At 40.4% G+C, this 17,400-nt stretch overlaps 1 protein-coding gene across 4 annotated transcripts in view; it reads left to right on the top strand.

The window, feature by feature from the left end:
* Window positions 1-17,400, top strand: part of DLGAP4 (DLG associated protein 4) — a 177,484-nt gene that overhangs the window by 43,982 nt on the left and 116,102 nt on the right. For 3 of the 4 annotated variants that reach the window (XM_058178596.1, XM_058178595.1, XM_058178597.1), the window contains exon 3: window positions 16,043-16,251. In XM_058178596.1, coding sequence (XP_058034579.1) covers window positions 16,043-16,251 — 209 coding nt within the window. Of the gene's footprint in view, window positions 1-16,033; window positions 16,252-17,400 lie in introns of all 4 variants that reach the window. The other variant, XM_058178594.1, reaches the window with a different exon arrangement.

Below are 17,400 nucleotides of genomic sequence, written 5' to 3'. Positions count from 1 at the left end.
GAACACAAAATACAAGCTGGACGGATACGACCTAACAGATGACCTTCACTCTGTCAAAGACCTTGGAGTACTCATCTCAAATGATCTCAGTGCCAGAGCTCACTATAACAGCATTGCCTAAAAGGCATTAAGAGTTGTTAACCTAATCTTGCATAGCTTCTTCTCCGGTAATATTGAACTGCAAACTAGGGCATACAAAACTTTTGCTAGACCATTTCTGAATGCAACTCATCTGTCTGGAACCCTCACTGCATATCAGACATTAATACAATTGAGTGAGTCCAGAGATTTCACAAGAAGAGTCCTTCACTCCTTCACTTGCAACAGAATACTTGAAACAGCAGACTTGAAATTTTGGGCTTAGACAACTTAGAACTTCACTGTCTTCGGTCTGACCTAAGCGTAGTACATAAAATTATTTGCTATAATCTCCTACCTGTCAATGACTACTTCAGCTTCAACCGCAATAATACAAGAGCACACAATAGATACAAACTTAAGGTAAACCACTCCAAACTCAATTATGGAAAATATGACTTCAGCAACAGAGAGTCAATGCCTGGAATACACTACCTGACTCTGTGGTTTCTTCCTCAAATCCCACAACTTTAACCTTAGACTATCTACTGTCAACCTCACCCCATTCCTAAGAGGTCTGTTGTGACTCCGGCCCCTGAGCCTGGCCTCATGGAGGAGGATGATTCTGAGAGTGATGGGGAGGAGCCGACAAGGCCTCCCTCTTCAGGACCCTCCTCTCTGACACCGCCCCAGGTTCCAGCTGCAGGCCAGGAGGAGGAGCTGACAAGGCCTCCCTCTCCCAGACCCTCCTCCTCCCTGGCAACGCCTCAGGTTCCAGCTGCTGAAGATCAATCCTGGATTGACCCGAGGCAGCGACAAAAAGATAAGCGTGCGCAGCAAAGGAAGAGGTGTTGTCGTGTCCCACTCCTCCTCTGACGGCCGGGTCAGGGAAGTCCGTATCAAGCGTGCCTCTGCAGCTCTGCCAAAGTCCTATCAGAGTCCTCAGGGCAGGCAGGAATCCAAGGTGTGACTTCAGCAATCCAGATTAGACTTTGCCTGACTCAGAGAATGCCAGAAAGCAGATCCTTTATATAGGCCATGGGGTGTGGCTCCATGACTCAGACATATCCAGGCCTGCCCCTCCCTTCCTTTTGCTGACGTCGCCTCTCCATTCTCCGGAAGCAAGGATCTGTCCACTGCATCATTTCGTCCCCAGCTGCCGGTAATCCCAGCTCATGGCTGGCTTCAGGCGCACATGCTATCAGAGGGAGGTTTGTTTGCTCAGTTTCTCCGGGCATGGTGCCAGGACTGGGGGCTAGAGGCATGCCAGGACATTCTCCTGTACTATCAGTGTCTGGCAGGAGATGAGAAGGGCCTGGCTGCGGCGAGGGGGGCGAGCGAGACACAACAGGTGTGGCCGGCCCAGAGATTGCTGAGTCACTGAGCCACACCCCACAGGGAATAAAAGCAGGTGGAGTTGCCATCTGGCCCTTGTGATGGACAAAAAACTACCAAGTGTGAACTGCAGATCGGTCATTTGGAAGTTAAAAGGCGTGGACTGTGCAAAGGATTTTTCTGTGAACTCTTGGCAACGGATTTTGGACACATGGGCTTCTGTCTCCCTAAGAGATAAGGAACTTGGACCTTGGCAGGCCTTTGCACTGTTGCTGCCAAGTCTGTCATCCACTACAGAAAGTCCAGTCTGTTGTAAATATAAAGGACTGTGGGACATGCATTTCTGCGTCTTCTCTGTGAGGTGGGGAGGGGGACAGAACAAGGTCTGTACGGGGCATGCTTAATTGCACCAATGTGCCTACCGTCCCTGTCCTAATGTTGTCTTTTATTCGTATCCATTTCAGATACTCATAATCATGTTTATACTTTTTTTTTTTGAATTTATATCCCGCCCTTCTCCGAAGACTCAGGGCAGCTTACATTGTGTTAAGCAATAGTCTTCATCCATTTGTATATTATATACAAAGTCAACTTTTATTGCCTCCAACAATCTGGGTCCTCATTTTACCTACCTACCTTATAAAGGATGGAAGGCTGAGTCAACCTTGGGCCTGGTGGGACTTGAACTTGCAGTAATTGCAAGCAGCTGTGTTAATAACAGACAGACTTAGTCTGCTGAGCCACCAGAGGCCCTGTCTCCATCCTGGTGCTTGGAGTCTCTCAACAGTGCACCCATCACCGCTGTAATCGAGTCCATCCATTTTGCTGCTTTCCCCCCTCATTTCTAGGCTTATGAACTTCTCAATGGAGTGGATTCTTGCATAATGTGTCCAAATGTATCATTTGAGCTTTGTCATTCATGCTTTAAGTGAGAACATCTGCATATCTTTTCCAAAAGTTTCATTGCTATTCTATCAAGGGCAGGTTTGAGGTATAATTTTTATTTGCTGGTTCCTTTATTGTATATTTTCCATTCTAAAAGGCAGAAGTTATCCACCACTTCAATATCATCGTTATCAGTTCTAAGGCTGGTTGATATACCTATTGTCAATAGCTTGGTCTTCCTTGTGTTTAATCTATCCTTCCCCCCTTGATTTGACTTTTAATACCAGAGATTGCAGATTGTTTGCAATTTCAGCATCATGAGTACAGCACAGTTATTGAGATTTCTTCTTCCACTTTTAAAACTAAACTCATCACATCTTCCAATCTATGTTAAATTTATATTTATCAACAAAGAAATAAAGGGAGACTAGTATAGATCTATTTCACTTGCTAGCTGACAAGAGCTAAATGGGTTGAAATAGATCTATACTAGTCTCCCTTTATTTCTTTGTCAGTAAATATAAATTTAAGACAAAAATAGTTTGTCGCGAAAGTGACTGCCTGCGAAGGCCCCTGGATTGGGGCTGAAAGGTGAAAGCGGAAGCAGGATGCTCCCTCCCATATTTGGGGAGACCAGGTTGCCCTGATAAAAACACTGTATCTTCCAATCTAGTTTCCTGTATATATCCAGCATATAAACTGAATAAATAAGGGAACGATATACAACTTTGTCTTACTCTTTGCTGATCTGGAGCCAGTCTCTTTTTCATTTGTGTCTGGATTGGGGTTGCGTGTCTTGTATGTAGGTTTTGCATATAGACAAAGAGATACTCTGATATTCCTTATTTGTGCTTTCCATATTTCTATTGATATTCCATTTATATCTCTGGCTTTCTCACTTGTAATGAGTAGTGATGCTCTTTCTTTGATCTTCTTTGTATTGGCTATTATGATAGCATACCAATTTGAGGTTGGAAACCTCTCTGCTCAGAGATCTTTTGGAAGACTTTTTTAGGTCTATGTATATGCATATTTTGTTTCAGTGTAGTAAAATATGCAAAACAAAAAACAAAGATAGAAAATAGCAAATAGAAAAATAAATATTTCTAAAAAATAAAACAAAAATTAGAAAATAAAATATACAACTGAGCATTCCACTCTTCTTTCTATCAGATAATTACCACTTAAACTTTTCCCCCAACCCCTTCATCACATTTTTAACCCCCAAATCCCATTTTTTTCCTTTTTCCAACAGAAAGTCTATTGGACTAGGACAGAAAATTAATTGGAAAGAAAATACTTACCTTTTGGTTTATTTAGTGGCATCTTTAAGTACCAATCCAAAGTTATAGACTGAAATATTTGAAGAGAAGAGCCAAATCATTATTGTACTAAACAAAAATAGCCAGAGTTCAGTAAATCAATTGCATTGTCCAAAGTCAATAACCAGCAACCAAACAAATCTCTTTCTTTCCTTGCCCTATCTGTAAAGGACTTGCTTGGCCTTGATTTTCTTAGACCTATAAATGACCTTTTTTTTTCTTGGCATAGATACTACAGACAGCAGAAACCTCTGAGATTTATGCATTCCTGGTAGGAGTAGGAGACCTCGGGGAGATTTAACTTGTGTCTGACTTGTCCATTCTGTTATCTACTTTGCTCAGGAAAGAAGAGCAACAAAAATCTTCATATGGTCTGTTACTGGGAAGAGAGAGAGTATCAGTGTGGTTCTACTTCAACATCTACTCAGAGAAGGTAGAGAAGGAGCAAAAGTCATATTAATGATTAGGGGTGACATGATAGCAGTGTTCCAATATCTCAGGGGCTGCCACGAAGAAGAGGGCAGGTCAACCTATTTTCCAAAGCACCTGAGGGCAGGACAAGAAGCAATGGGTGGAAACTAATCAAGGAGAGAAGCAACCTAGAACTAAGGACATTTCCTGACAGTTAGAACAATTAATCAGTGGAACAACTTGCCTCCAGAAGTTGTGAATGCTCCAACACTGAACGTTTTTAAGAAGATATTGGATAACCATTTCTCTGAAGTGGTATAGGGTTTCCTGCCTAGGTAGGGGGTTGGACTAGAAGACTTCCAAGGTCCCTTCCAACTCTGTTACCCTGTATTCTATATATGGTTGGAAGGGACCTTGGAGGTCTTATAGAGGCCGCCTTAGCTAAAGAAGATCAGTTGAGAAATATTCTGACTCCTAACTGGTGTTCAGCATTGCTGGTGCTTACTTGAAATAATCAAAGATCTCCTGTTAGTAATGGGTATTCTGAGCAACTGGAATTGTCAAGAAGCCAAAAGTATTCCTCAAGCATTGTTACTGAGTTGACAGTGCTCTTAGCTACTCAGCCTTGCATTTAGCAAGAACTGGTTTTCTTTCATCCTGATGCTGAGCCTCTTTTGAAAAATAGTTGCATATTGTGCTTTGATATACCTGGAGATTAGTAATGCTTAAGGGAAAACATCAAAACTAGTGGCTCTTCTCCATTTGCATGGTGCCCCTAACTATGGCATACATATGCTCTGGCAAGGTTTTTTTTTTTTCCTTCTGTGGCCACATGACATTGTTTTTATCTCATTCTCAGCACACAAGTAAGACAGTCTTACATTATCTTTCACTGCATCAGGGTTAAAGTAGAATTTCTCTCCTTATGGCAAAACTAAGAGCAGCTCAAGGTACATAAAATCTTATAGGTTCTGTCAGCAGTTCCCTTAAGAGGAAATTCAGGTGAAACAGAGGTAGGAGAGCCATTAGCAAATGGGATAGCACATTTCATGCAAGTATAGTTTTCTGAGAACTCAATGATGTGTGAAGACCACTGAAACTCAAGTTTTTTGGATATGTATGAGTGAAATCCAAGTTATCCAAATTTAGGACCTTTCTTCACTGCTTTTTTCCCCTTCGGTGATTATTAAGTCTGAAATTATGTTATGCAATCCAGTCTATTATTTGTATCTACAACTTTATTTTATTCATTAAAATAAATATATACATACATACATACATATATATGTGTGTGTGGGTATGTGTGTGTGTGTGTGTGTGTGTGTGTGTTTTCTGAGGTTTTCGCGGGTGTTTGCAATTTTACGCGGGAGAAAACCCGAATAACCAAAGACCTACATATATATATATATTATATATATATGTAGGTCTATATATATTATATATTTATATATATATTATATATATTTATATATATATTATATAATATATAATAAAGATTACCTTGAAAGCAATGAGGTAAACTCCTGAAACTGAATGGCTTCCATTGCTCAATATAAATAAATACTAATATTCTTCTAGGAATCTTTCTGTTCTCTTAGAACTATTAAATCTGAAGTGTAAACATTAGAATTGCACAGGTCTGTATGATTACCATAAAAGTGTGCTTCATCTCATGTTTGACAAAAAATTAAAGGACAGTCAATCTGCTTCAACTGATTGCTCCACTACATAACAGGGGTGAAATTTAGCAGGTTCTGACAGGTTCTGGAGAAGCAGAAATTTTGAGTAGTTCAGGGAACCGACAAATACCATCTCCGGCTGGCCCCAGAGTGGGGTGGGAATGGAGATTTTGCAGTATCCTTCCCATGCCATGCCCACCAAGCCACACCACACCCACCAAGCCATACCCCCAGAACCGGTAGTAAAAAAAATTGAATTCCACCACTGCTTCATAGCACATTACTTTGAGGAAGCTTTTAACCAAAGCTTTGATAGAACAAAATGGCACTTTGAAGAGCTGCAGGGCATGAGTAAATATCTTGTCTGCATAGAGGCTCCTCATATCTATCTTGGGTTTAAGGTTTTAATTCAGGTCTGGTATCCTACACATATGTTGGACTTCATTATAATTTAAAATGACAACTGTAATGTAGCCAGTGGCAACTGACTACAGGAAGTGCAATCCAATGAACACAAATAATACCAGAGTGGGAAAAGGTGTTCTAATCATACACTTGTTTGGAATGGTTTGGCGAGGGTACTGTTTGTATATATGCTTTTGTGGAGTTATTCTCCAAATATATACGTGTAGAAGCATTTATTGCTTAGAAAATGATAGATAGATAGATAGATAGATAGATAGATAGATAGATAGATAGATAGATAGATAGAGACAGACTTCTTCCTTCCTTCCTTCCTTCCTTCCTTCCTTCCTTCCTTCCTTCCTTCCTTCCTTCCTTCTTTTTCTTTTTCTTTCTGTCCAGGTCTGTAGATGTATAACTGTACATAGATAAATAAGTATTTAAGCCTTTAGAATCAGGGCGGGTTGCATAATACAGAAATTGCTTGTCCTTAAACTCCCTCTTTTAATTAAATCTCTCTTGTGTGAGTGCCATTACAATGCAAGATGGATTTTGCACTCATTTGCCTTTCCCTTTCTAGAATATCAGAGAATGCTTTTGACACATTTATGGCAGCGGAGGTTCCGTCTGTATAGAAGGCAGACCTCCCTCTGCCCTAAAAACTCTCCTCTCCAACTTCCTTAGTATCCTCAGGTGGAACTAATAGGTAAATAATACAGTAAATGCAAGGGAAGCATAACCTTCAGATACACCTAATAAAGCTAAATCTTCACAGAGATGATTAGTCAGCTGGGCACATATTAAAAGCAAACAAACAAAGCTGTTAAGACAATAAGAAAGTGTGCTTGGCTTTTGTGGTTCAAAACATCTGCCAGTTGTCTTTCTCACCTAACACAATCACATTTTGACACAGTGCAAATTTTGACACAGATAAAAAACAAGTGAGTTTGATTACATTATTGCAGCCACTACTTTATTTGGCATACCCTGCAGATGTTGTTGGGTGGAACAGGATCTCTGCAAGAAAGTTAGTTCTTATAAAACTAGCTTAAATTTAGATAAATGGAAATGGAAATGCTTTTCTCCTATATTTGAACAACAGTTCTGTGCGCTACAGGGTGGGGATTTGGAGAGTGGCATTCCAATACATCTGGGTTGGGTAAAGGGTTTTATAAATAATGGTCATGTGTAGAAGGGGGAAATGGGATGATTTTTCCAGAAAACATAAATTATTGACATTGTGTGCATCCACTCTGGATGAAAGCCAAAATCTACTTGTAAAAAACAAGGAGAGAAGCAACCTTAAATTCTAGAGTGCAACCTGTTTCAGTGATGTTTCAATCTCTGTCCTGGGTGCTGAAGAATTTCCCAATTTCCATGGAAATGCATGTTCCTTCTCATCATATGGAGAACAGACTAGTACTTGAGTCCAAGATTTTTTGAAGGTTGTGGAATGTGGAATGCACAAATCACTCTGCAAACGTCTCCCATTCCACCATCCACCAAGGTTCTTGTCCAACTTCATTTTCAAGTTTTGATTTTTTTTTCCTCCATCTATTCCCTTCTTCATTTTAAACAAACTGGGAAAGTGTCATGGAACAAAGCCAAGTACCAGCCTCCATCACCAAATATATGGGTGCCGAAAGGCGTTCTTAAAAAATGAAAATGTTCAGAAAGGTGGCCGTCTTCCAGAGAATTAAATAAGGAAAAACAGTGTTTAAAAGTGTTAGACTGAATGGCCAGTTTGCCCACAAAAGCTCTTCAGAATTTCAAATGGTCCACCTTAAAAAGACTGGAACTTCTGCAATAAGCTATCTATAGCAACATGTATCATTTAGAAATGCAGAATCTCGTTTGGCAGAAATTAATTTCATGGTCAGTGCTCTACAAACTGGGTCCCAAGAAAGGAGATTCATTTCACCACCAGTTTCAAACAAGAATGGTTGCTAAAATAGTACCCTTGGGACATGCTGCTGGCCTCTCTTCGTCACCTACACTAAAGTCTTCAATGAGCTGAATCATTTGCTAATTTACATCTCCATAAAATTGATCTAATTTCCATTCTATTTTTTTTTTTCATACATCCAAGTTGGCCTCATGCCTTTTTCATCCATGCTGTACTTTTTTCAAACACACAAAAATAATACAGCATTTTCAAGTTTGGTGTCTTTCTCCTAAGTGCCATAGTCTGGACAGAATACCAGACCATCATAGTGAGCAAAGTAGAGGAAGAGGCTATAATTGAAAAAGAGATGTCTTAATTTTCAGCCATTTTATGCATATCGCTCAAGCAGTTTAAAACTCTGGTGTAGAAAACCCCTAAAACGGGAAGAAGTATTATAGCAAGCATATTAAGGACACTCATGTCACAATGGAAAGGATGGTTAAGATGCTGGGTTAGTTGGCCTAGGTCTGAGACCCAAGCACCATGTGTCAGGGTGAGCTCCTATCTTAGCCCCACCTCCTGCCAACCTACCAGTTCGAAAGCATGCAAATAGATACCACTTTGGTGGGAAGGTAACAGCGCTCCATGGCATCATCTTGGCCACATGACTGTGGAATGTCTTTGGACACCATTGGCTCAATGGCCTTGAAATGGAGGTGAGCACATCCCACTACAGTTGGCAACGACTAGTGGACTAAAATCCGCAGGAGAACTCCATGTCACAATGCAAACATGTTGCAGAAGATACAAGGACTAAATTTTCTGCTAAATGGAAGTATCCAATCTTTTAAATGAAAGGGGGAAAGTGCTTGGCACTCATGTGTCATAATTGTTGAAATATTTGCTTAGAAATAGATGAGTGGGGAAAACACTTGGTTTAGAGTTCATAGGATTGCAGCCAGAAGGAATGTTTCACATTTGTGTTTATTTTGTTGGTATCTCAATCTAACCAGAACTACCGCATACTCCTTCCTTCAACATTTTTTTCCTTTATTTCTCCTGTATCATATTTTAGGTATGTTCTTTGGAATAGGGATGTGGTTCTCTTGTGCTGTATAGTTTGAAAGAGCACACTGAACACTGAGTTACTATTTTAAGAAATATATACATATATTTATAACAGGGAGCTTCTCTCACTCATTTTACTCTTTTAAAGAGAAATTCTTGCAAAATCTGAAATCAAAAGTCCACAGTTAAGTAATTACCATATTAGAACCAAACTATCCTAAAAGATTGCCAATTTTCAAATACTTTTTCATGGTCAATTAGAAAAAAACAAATGATGAAGAGGCAGGAAAAATAAAAATTTTAGGCCAGTATTTTCATGAGTTTTACACTTTAAAAACAGATTCTAATTGGATGGTTATGCTCTGAATATATAATTAAAGCTAAAGCTTTATTCGTGTTGGGTTTTACCTTGTTTTTATGGTTATTTCCCTTTGCCTCATGTCTGAAAAGCCACAAGATTCTGCTCTGTCTCCCACCAGTAGTAACATACTCAGATGCCTTAACCTAACTGAGAACACAAATAAAGGCCAGGTTTTATTGACTATTAAAGCAATTTTAATTGGTGTGCTAAATATAAAGTTGATTGAGCTGAACTGTGACATATTGACCAGGAACTGGAGAGAATTGGCCCTTTACAATGTGCAACTCTTGTTCAGATTATATAAAACCTTCTGTGCTCCGTGGACAGCTAGGTTGTACCTTCATTCATGAACAAAGGAAAGGTATATGTTTAAAAAAGAAGTTAAAGATTCACTCAATTTATTTATTTATTTAAAACATTTATACATTTCAGCCAGTTCTGAATAGTTCCCAATCAAAAATTGAAAGACACATTAAATCAGTTAAAAACTATAAAACACAACTATAAAACACGTAGCTTCTTTTCCAAAAACACTACACTACTAACCAGAGCATATAAAACATTTGCTAGACCAATTCTAGAATACAGCTCGCCTGTTTGGAACCTTCACCACATCTCTGACATCAATACAATTGAACATGTCCAGAAATATTTTACAAGAAGAGTTCTCCATTCCTCTGAAAACAACAATATACCTTATCCCACCAGACTTGAAATCCTAGGCTTAGAAAACTTGGAACTCCATCGCCTTCGACAAGACCTAATTTTAACTCATAGAATCATCTATTGTAAAGTCCTTCCTGTTAAAGACTACTTCAGCTTTAACTGCAATAATACAAGAGCAACCAATAGATTTAAACTTAATGTCAACCGCTTTAATCTAGATTGCAGAAAATATGACTTCTGTAACAGAATCATCAGTGCTTGGAATACTTTACCTGACTCTGTGGTCTCTTCCCATAATCCTAAAAGCTTTAACCAAAAACTTTCTACTATTGACCTCACCCCATTCCTAAGAGGACCATAAGGGGCGTGCATAAGCGCACAAACGTGCCTACCGTTCCTGTCCTATTGTTTTTCTTTTCTTCTTCATATATATATGAAGAAGAAATATATATCTATATATTTGTTTTCTGAGATTTTCGCGGGTGTTTGTATGTAGGTCTTTGGTTATTCGGGTTTTCTACTGCGTAAAATTGGAAATGTCTTGGCGACATTTCGACGAAGTCTCATTCGTCATCTTCAGGCTTCAGCTTCGTGCTTCTGGGAGCAATGTGTGACTGCAGATGTTTCTTCCTTTTTAACTGCTATTGGGGGTTTGAACTGATTGGGTGGGAGCTTGGCTGTGCTCTGATTGGATGGGGGGGTTTTTTTGGGGGTTTTTTTGGTGCTCTGATTGGGTGGGGATGTGTCCTCTTTGGGTGGGGGCTTGGTTGTGCTCATATTAGTCTGAGCTGCAGGGGGATTTGAGCTGGTGAGCTGCATAGCTGTTGTTTGGCTTCATGGTCGTGGTCGTGCTACATCTTCATAGTGGGTGTCAGTCTGCTGCATGTATGGATTGGAGGGGTTTGAAATGGTTAATGTTGCAGCTGCGGTCTGGCTTCTGGTCCTTGGTCGTGCTTCATGATCAGTGTGGGTTTGGGTCTGCTTTCTGGGTGGATGTGTGGTGGTGACATCCTGTGTGGACCTCGTGAGTGTGGGTCTGGTGTCATTCTTCGTTCCCTGGTCCAACACCTTAAAGCCACAGGACATGATATTGACTTTAAAAAGACCAGAACGATCGCCAAAACTGAACACTTTAACAACAGAATAATCAGAGAAGCCATCAAGATAGAAAAACGCCCACACAGCATGAACAAACGAGATGATATCTCCCACCTACCAGCCATTTGGAAACCTGCCCTTATTGACAAACATGTCCCTAACACGAAGAATGACACCAGACCCACACTCACGAGGTCCACACAGGATGTCACCACCACACATCCACCCAGAAAGTAGTCCCAAACCCACACTGATCATGAAGCACGACCAAGGACCAGAAGCCAGACCGCAGCTGCAACATTAACCATTTCAAACCCCTCCAATCCATACATGCAGCAGACTGACACCTACTATGAAGATGTAGCACGACCACGAACACGAAGCCAAACAACAGCTATGCAGCTCACCAGCTCAAATCCCCCTGCAGCTCAGACTAATATGAGCACAACCAAGCCCCCACGCAAAGAGGACACATCCCCACCCAATCAGAGCACCAAAAAAAAAACCCCCATCCAATCAGAGCACAGCCAAGCTCCCACCCAATCAGTTCAAACCCCCAATAGCAGTTAAAAAGGAAGAAACAGCTGCAGTCACACATTGCTCCCAGAAGCACGAAGCTGAAGCCTGAAGATGACGAATGAGACTTCGTCGAAACGTCGCCAAGACATTTCCAATTTTACGCGGGAGAAAACCCGAATAACCAAAGACCTATATATATATATATATATATATATATATATATATATATATATATATATATATATACATACATACATACATACATACAGATACATATATATATATATGCTTATACCTCCTAATATTTACTCATATATATGTTTATGTACTATATAATCTTTTTGTATGATACTTACATATATTGTTGTGACAAAAATAAATAAATAAATCAAATAAATAAATAAAAAATAAACAAGCAGTTAATATTTATTTATTTGAAACAAGCAAAACTTTCAAGGACTGCATATATACCTCAATGTCCAGGCAATTTTCTTGACAAAAATATAAAAGTGGTTTGTCGGTGTTTTCTTTCAGGATCTTTTAATGTTCTTGTCTAGCTCCCAGTCCAAGGATCTGCTGCTGGCCTTCCAACCAAAGCCAAACACTTTGACCATACTTAGCTTGTTTTAAGGTCAGATAATGTTTCTTATGAAGTTTCTTCACTAGCTGCCCTGAGATTTTGAGAGCTGGGCAGCATGCAAGCTTAATTAATAAATTATAAAATATTATGTTAACTTCCAGGAGCAGTGTGATAAACTTAACTCTGTGCAAGTGAAGCTAATAACTGTAGCAAAGACCAAGGAATCAGCGGGTAGACTGATTCTTTGGAGCCTCACTGGGTAAGAAGAGAACATGAGATTACTCACATGCATTCTGGATGGCTGCTCCTCATGAGAAGACCATAGAACAGCAGTTTTCCATAGGTTTGAGTGGGAGATGATAGGTCTAGTAATTAACCAGCAAAGAAAGTCTATATTTTAGGCTCCCAAATAATCAAATCAACAAGTGGGAAGCAAAGCAGAGCCCTCTGCTTCTTTCCAAGAGTTTCAGGGCTCAGTTAGTTCCTGTGTATGCTCTAGTGGCTTTGCTTTCCCCCTATTAGAAATGCAGAGTGTTGCTTTTGGAAGCTGAATTGCTTCTCTAGGCAAGCAGTTTTTCGGCATCTGAAATTAAGAGTTCATGGAGAAGCCAATACGATGCACAGGAGAGGTCAAAACTAATGATCCCAGCAGAGATACTGGATAAGGATTAGGGACATTTGTCACTGAGAACTTTTATTATTGTTTGTTTTTCTAGAAGAAGCAGGAGACAAGACAGAATCTGTGCATCCCCATATCCATTTCTTCCCCATTAGCTTTCCCATCTCTGGTAGACGCAGTCAACACTTATATAGGACACTAGGAAGGTAAATTTAGTGTTTAGAGTGCAGTCTTGGATTCTCTTCTACCCCTGGGACTGAAATTGTGGCCACTGGGACCACCTTCTTCTCCAAATGTTGCTTCCATTCCTGATTAATATGATAGTTGAGGGCAAGGAGGGAGCAATCTCAAACCCCAAACACTAACAACTTTATTCAGACAGATTGGGTGGATTGTCATGTTAGCAATGCATGCTGAAAGCCGTTGCCCAAATATCTCTGGTGGAAATCTGGCTGGAGAAGGTTGGTTTAAGTATCCTTTTAAAAATCTCATCATCAAAGGCAGGGAGTATCAACTTTTCTGCCATCCAGTGGTGGGTTGTACTGGTTCACCCCGGATCGGGCAAACTGGTAGTAGTAGTGGCAGGAGGCTCCACCCACCCACCCAAACGACTCTGTGCATGCGCAGAAATGTTGCGCATTTGAATGCGCCTGCGCCCGTGAGCAAACCAGTAGCAACTGAAATTGAAACCCACTACTGCTGCCATCCCAAAACAATGATGGAACCACTACATTTCAGTAGCATGCCTTTTGGAAGCAGAAATTTACCAACATGATTAGAAATGCAAAATGGATTTGATGTAATTTTGTTTTTAAAGGACCCCCCAAAAGACCCTCCAATTTAGAAAGAAATACAGATATTCTTATGCATTCTACATTGTTCCCTGACTCTTTTTCTTCCCACAAACATTAAGTAGGCAATAGCCAATGAAATTTCATACCTCCAGAATGAGCTTGCTGCCTCCTATCATGCCATTCACAGAGCTGGGCCACTTGCTAGGACAGGATGATAGGATGATTGGATCTGCTGAGAGGCTCCAGCCCTCCACAAGGTTGAGGTGCAGCTGCCTATGGCACTCAGAGAAAGCAATCAACTAGCTACCACCATGGTGCCTTTCAATTGTTTCGCTAGTATGACACCACCTGCCATGCATGCTTGTGGGGGTGGACATACTGAGCAGTTTTCTGCAAGTGTTGTAGAAACAACTAGTTGGGATTAAAACTCATATACTTTTATAAACATTAATACTTTGTGGAGACTTTGCAACACTTTGTGGAAGTATCAACAACATGCAGTAAATATGTATTGTTGAATTTCAGTAGCTATCAGATTTCATAGCTAATGGAAATAATAGCTATTTTAAGTTTGGGAACATCAAGCCATTACATTGTGGAAGTTTTAGAAACTTGACAAGAATGGAATCTTTTAAAAAGCAGCCTCCTGAATACATTAGCTATTACTGTTCTTTCATAACCACCTTTAGTCTGGTCAATAGGCATTATTAATATGCTAAGCAAAGGTGGCACTGTATATCTGTTAACTCAAAAAGGGAAAAGAAAATCAATCTCTTTAACTACCGTATGTATTTGGTGATATGGTTATGCCATTGCCTCAGTAGCCAAATTATTTATTATGGTATCAACATTTTAAAAATGTTTCCTTTTGGTGTTTACCATTTATAATGGTAGATCCAGGTTATACAGTAGCTTTATAGGCTAAGAAAGTGTTGAGGGAAGTTGGTTTCTTTTTCTCCTAAGAACCGTGTTGTATGTGGGGTCAAAGATCAAAATGAACAAGTTGGGAAGTATTAAATTACATAAATTTACTTACGTATATAATATCCAGGGGTGGGCTGCTGGGGGTTCGCAGGGGTTTGGGAGAACCTCTAGCTAAGATTCTGTGCAATTCAGAGAACCTCCCAAATCCCACTCCTGCCCGTCTCTGTCCCACCCCTCCCAGGAGTCCCCACATGGTCCATTTTGGATGCAGGTAAGTGCAGGGCATGCTCGGAGGCTTGGGGAGGGAGAAATAAGGGCCTATTGGAAGTTCGGAAAGGCAGGAAATGGGCTCCAGAGAGCCTCCGGAGCCTGGAGATGATGGTTTCACCCACCTGAAGGCTCGAGGAAAGCCTCTGGAGCCCAGGGACGGCAATCCCCCTCCCAGCCATGTTGCAGGAGGACAACTAGGCTACACCCACCATAGCCACGCCCACCCAGTAACCTGGCAGAGAACCCCTTGCTAAAATTTTTGAAGCCCACCCCTGATAACATCCTCTCTCTGCCTCACCCACTCTTCATAAATATGTACACAAAGAGTAACAGCAGCTTTTCCTTTCAAATAAAAAACCAAGTCTTTGAAGTTGCAGTACCTTGTCAAGTAGGAAAGAGGACCTTCTTAAAGCCTTGTGATATCATCTCAGAAGTCCATCTGCCAGATTTGATCTGTGAGCCATGGCCTCAGATGATTTTTTTAATCACTGCTCTGAAAATAACATTTATTCCTAGCCTGTAAGTCTTTAGCTGAATACTACAGAATTTAAGGAGATGTTTCAGGCATGCATAGTTGAACAGTGTCTGTAAATTGCTTGCTATACATGAAATTGTCTGTTCCTGTATGATTTTATTTCATCAGGAACTCATTACTTCTGGTGAGGCTGAATTAATGAATTGCTAGCCTGCTATTTTGTAGTTCTTTTTATCTTTCAGATGATGAAAAGGTGGAGGAGGATTTTCTGCCTCTCACCTCTATCTCACCTTACTGCCACAAGGCAGTCAATGCATAATGAAAATAAAACACAAAGATGAAAAATATCATGAAAGCCACAAAAACCACTAGACACACTAGCACCAGCTGACATATTCTGACTAAAATGGAAGGCCTTCACCCCTTCCCAAAAGGCAGCTGGAGGCAAGTAAATCTACCTTCTGAGAAAATTATTTCTCTAGCTTCAAGAGGATATAAAAAAGAAGTTCTATTCTGTACGTCCAACAAATGGCCTTTGAAAAATGAAAGCATCTTTCAGAGGGCCTCTCCCCACACATTAGCAATCTAGCTGTTACAGTTCCTGTCCCGTTTATTTTCTTTGCCACAGAGGATTACCATATTCTGTTTTTTGTTCTTTGCAGGTGCCTCAGGGAGACTGGAATAATATGCTGACTAGGGACAAAGACAATGAAATTCCATGCCGGCGCATGAGAAGCGGCAGTTATATCAAAGCCATGGGTGATGATGACAGTGAGGACTCAGAAACCAGCCCCAAGCCATCTCCTAAAACTGCAGCACGGAGGCAAAGTTACCTCAAGGCCACTCAACAGTCACTGGGCGAGCAGAGCACCACTCAAAGGTACATCCTTCTAACTTTAGAATTTCCTTCTTTCAGTAGTACAACCTCTTTGGATGTGGTGACTACGGCTCAAGTGAATTTCAGAAGGGAAGGAATATGACTAATTTCACATAGAAAGAAGGAAAAGAGGAAGGCAGAAGTGGATAAAAATAGAATCCAGTGGTGGGATTCAAAAAATTTTACTACCGGTTCTGTGGGTATGGCTTGGTGGGCGTGGCATGGCTTGGTGGGCATGGTAGGGGAAGGATACTGTAAAATTTCCATTCCCTCCCCAATCCAGGGGAAGGTTACTGCAAAATCCCCATTTCGTCCTGATCAGCTGGGACTCAGGAGGCAGAGAATAGATGGGGGTGGGGCCAGGTGGTATTTACCTGTTCTCCAAACTACTCAAAATATCCACTACCATTTCTCCAGAACTCGTCAGAACCTGCTGAAACCCACCTCTGATTGAATCTGAAAATCCTAGAATTGGAAAAAGCCATTTAATACAATTTCTCTTCAATGCAGGAATCCAAATTAAGGTACAAGTAGTCCTCGACTACAGTTGAGTCCAAAATTTACGTGGCTAAATGAAACATTTGTTAAATGAGTTTTACAAGCTTTCTTGCCGCAGTTGTTAAGTAATTATTCTCAGGTGTTAAATTAGTCACACGGTTGTTAACTGAATCTGGCTTCCCCCGTTGACTCTGCTTGTCAGAAGGTCGCAAAAAATAATCACATGACCCCAGGACACTGCAACTGTCATAAATATGAACCACTTGTCAAGCATCTGAATTTTGATCATCTGGCCATTGGGATGCCGCAACAGCTGTTAAGTGTGAAAAATGTCATAAGTCACTTTCAGTGCCGTTGTAACTTTGATTGGTCACTAAATAAACTGTTGTTAAGTTGAGGACTACCTGTATTCCTGCTCAACAGATGTCTGATAATCACTTGAATGCTTCCAATTAAAGGAGACTACCACGTCTCTGCCTAATTGATTCCATGTCAAACTGTAGCAACTTTAGGAAGTTTTACATAAGGGAAGCAAAACTTGGTGTATGATAAAAAACAGCGAGAGATCTCTGCGAGTTACTTCTGACACAGAACAAAAGAATGGGTATTTTTAGATATCCTGACCTCTGGAAAGAATGACTATTATTTTCTGGA

Source organism: Ahaetulla prasina, chromosome 3, assembly GCF_028640845.1.
Source record: "Ahaetulla prasina isolate Xishuangbanna chromosome 3, ASM2864084v1, whole genome shotgun sequence".
Taxonomy (NCBI): domain Eukaryota; kingdom Metazoa; phylum Chordata; class Lepidosauria; order Squamata; family Colubridae; genus Ahaetulla; species Ahaetulla prasina.
The sequence above is the reverse complement of the archived record's forward strand: the minus strand, read 5'-3'. Positions and strand labels throughout refer to the sequence as shown.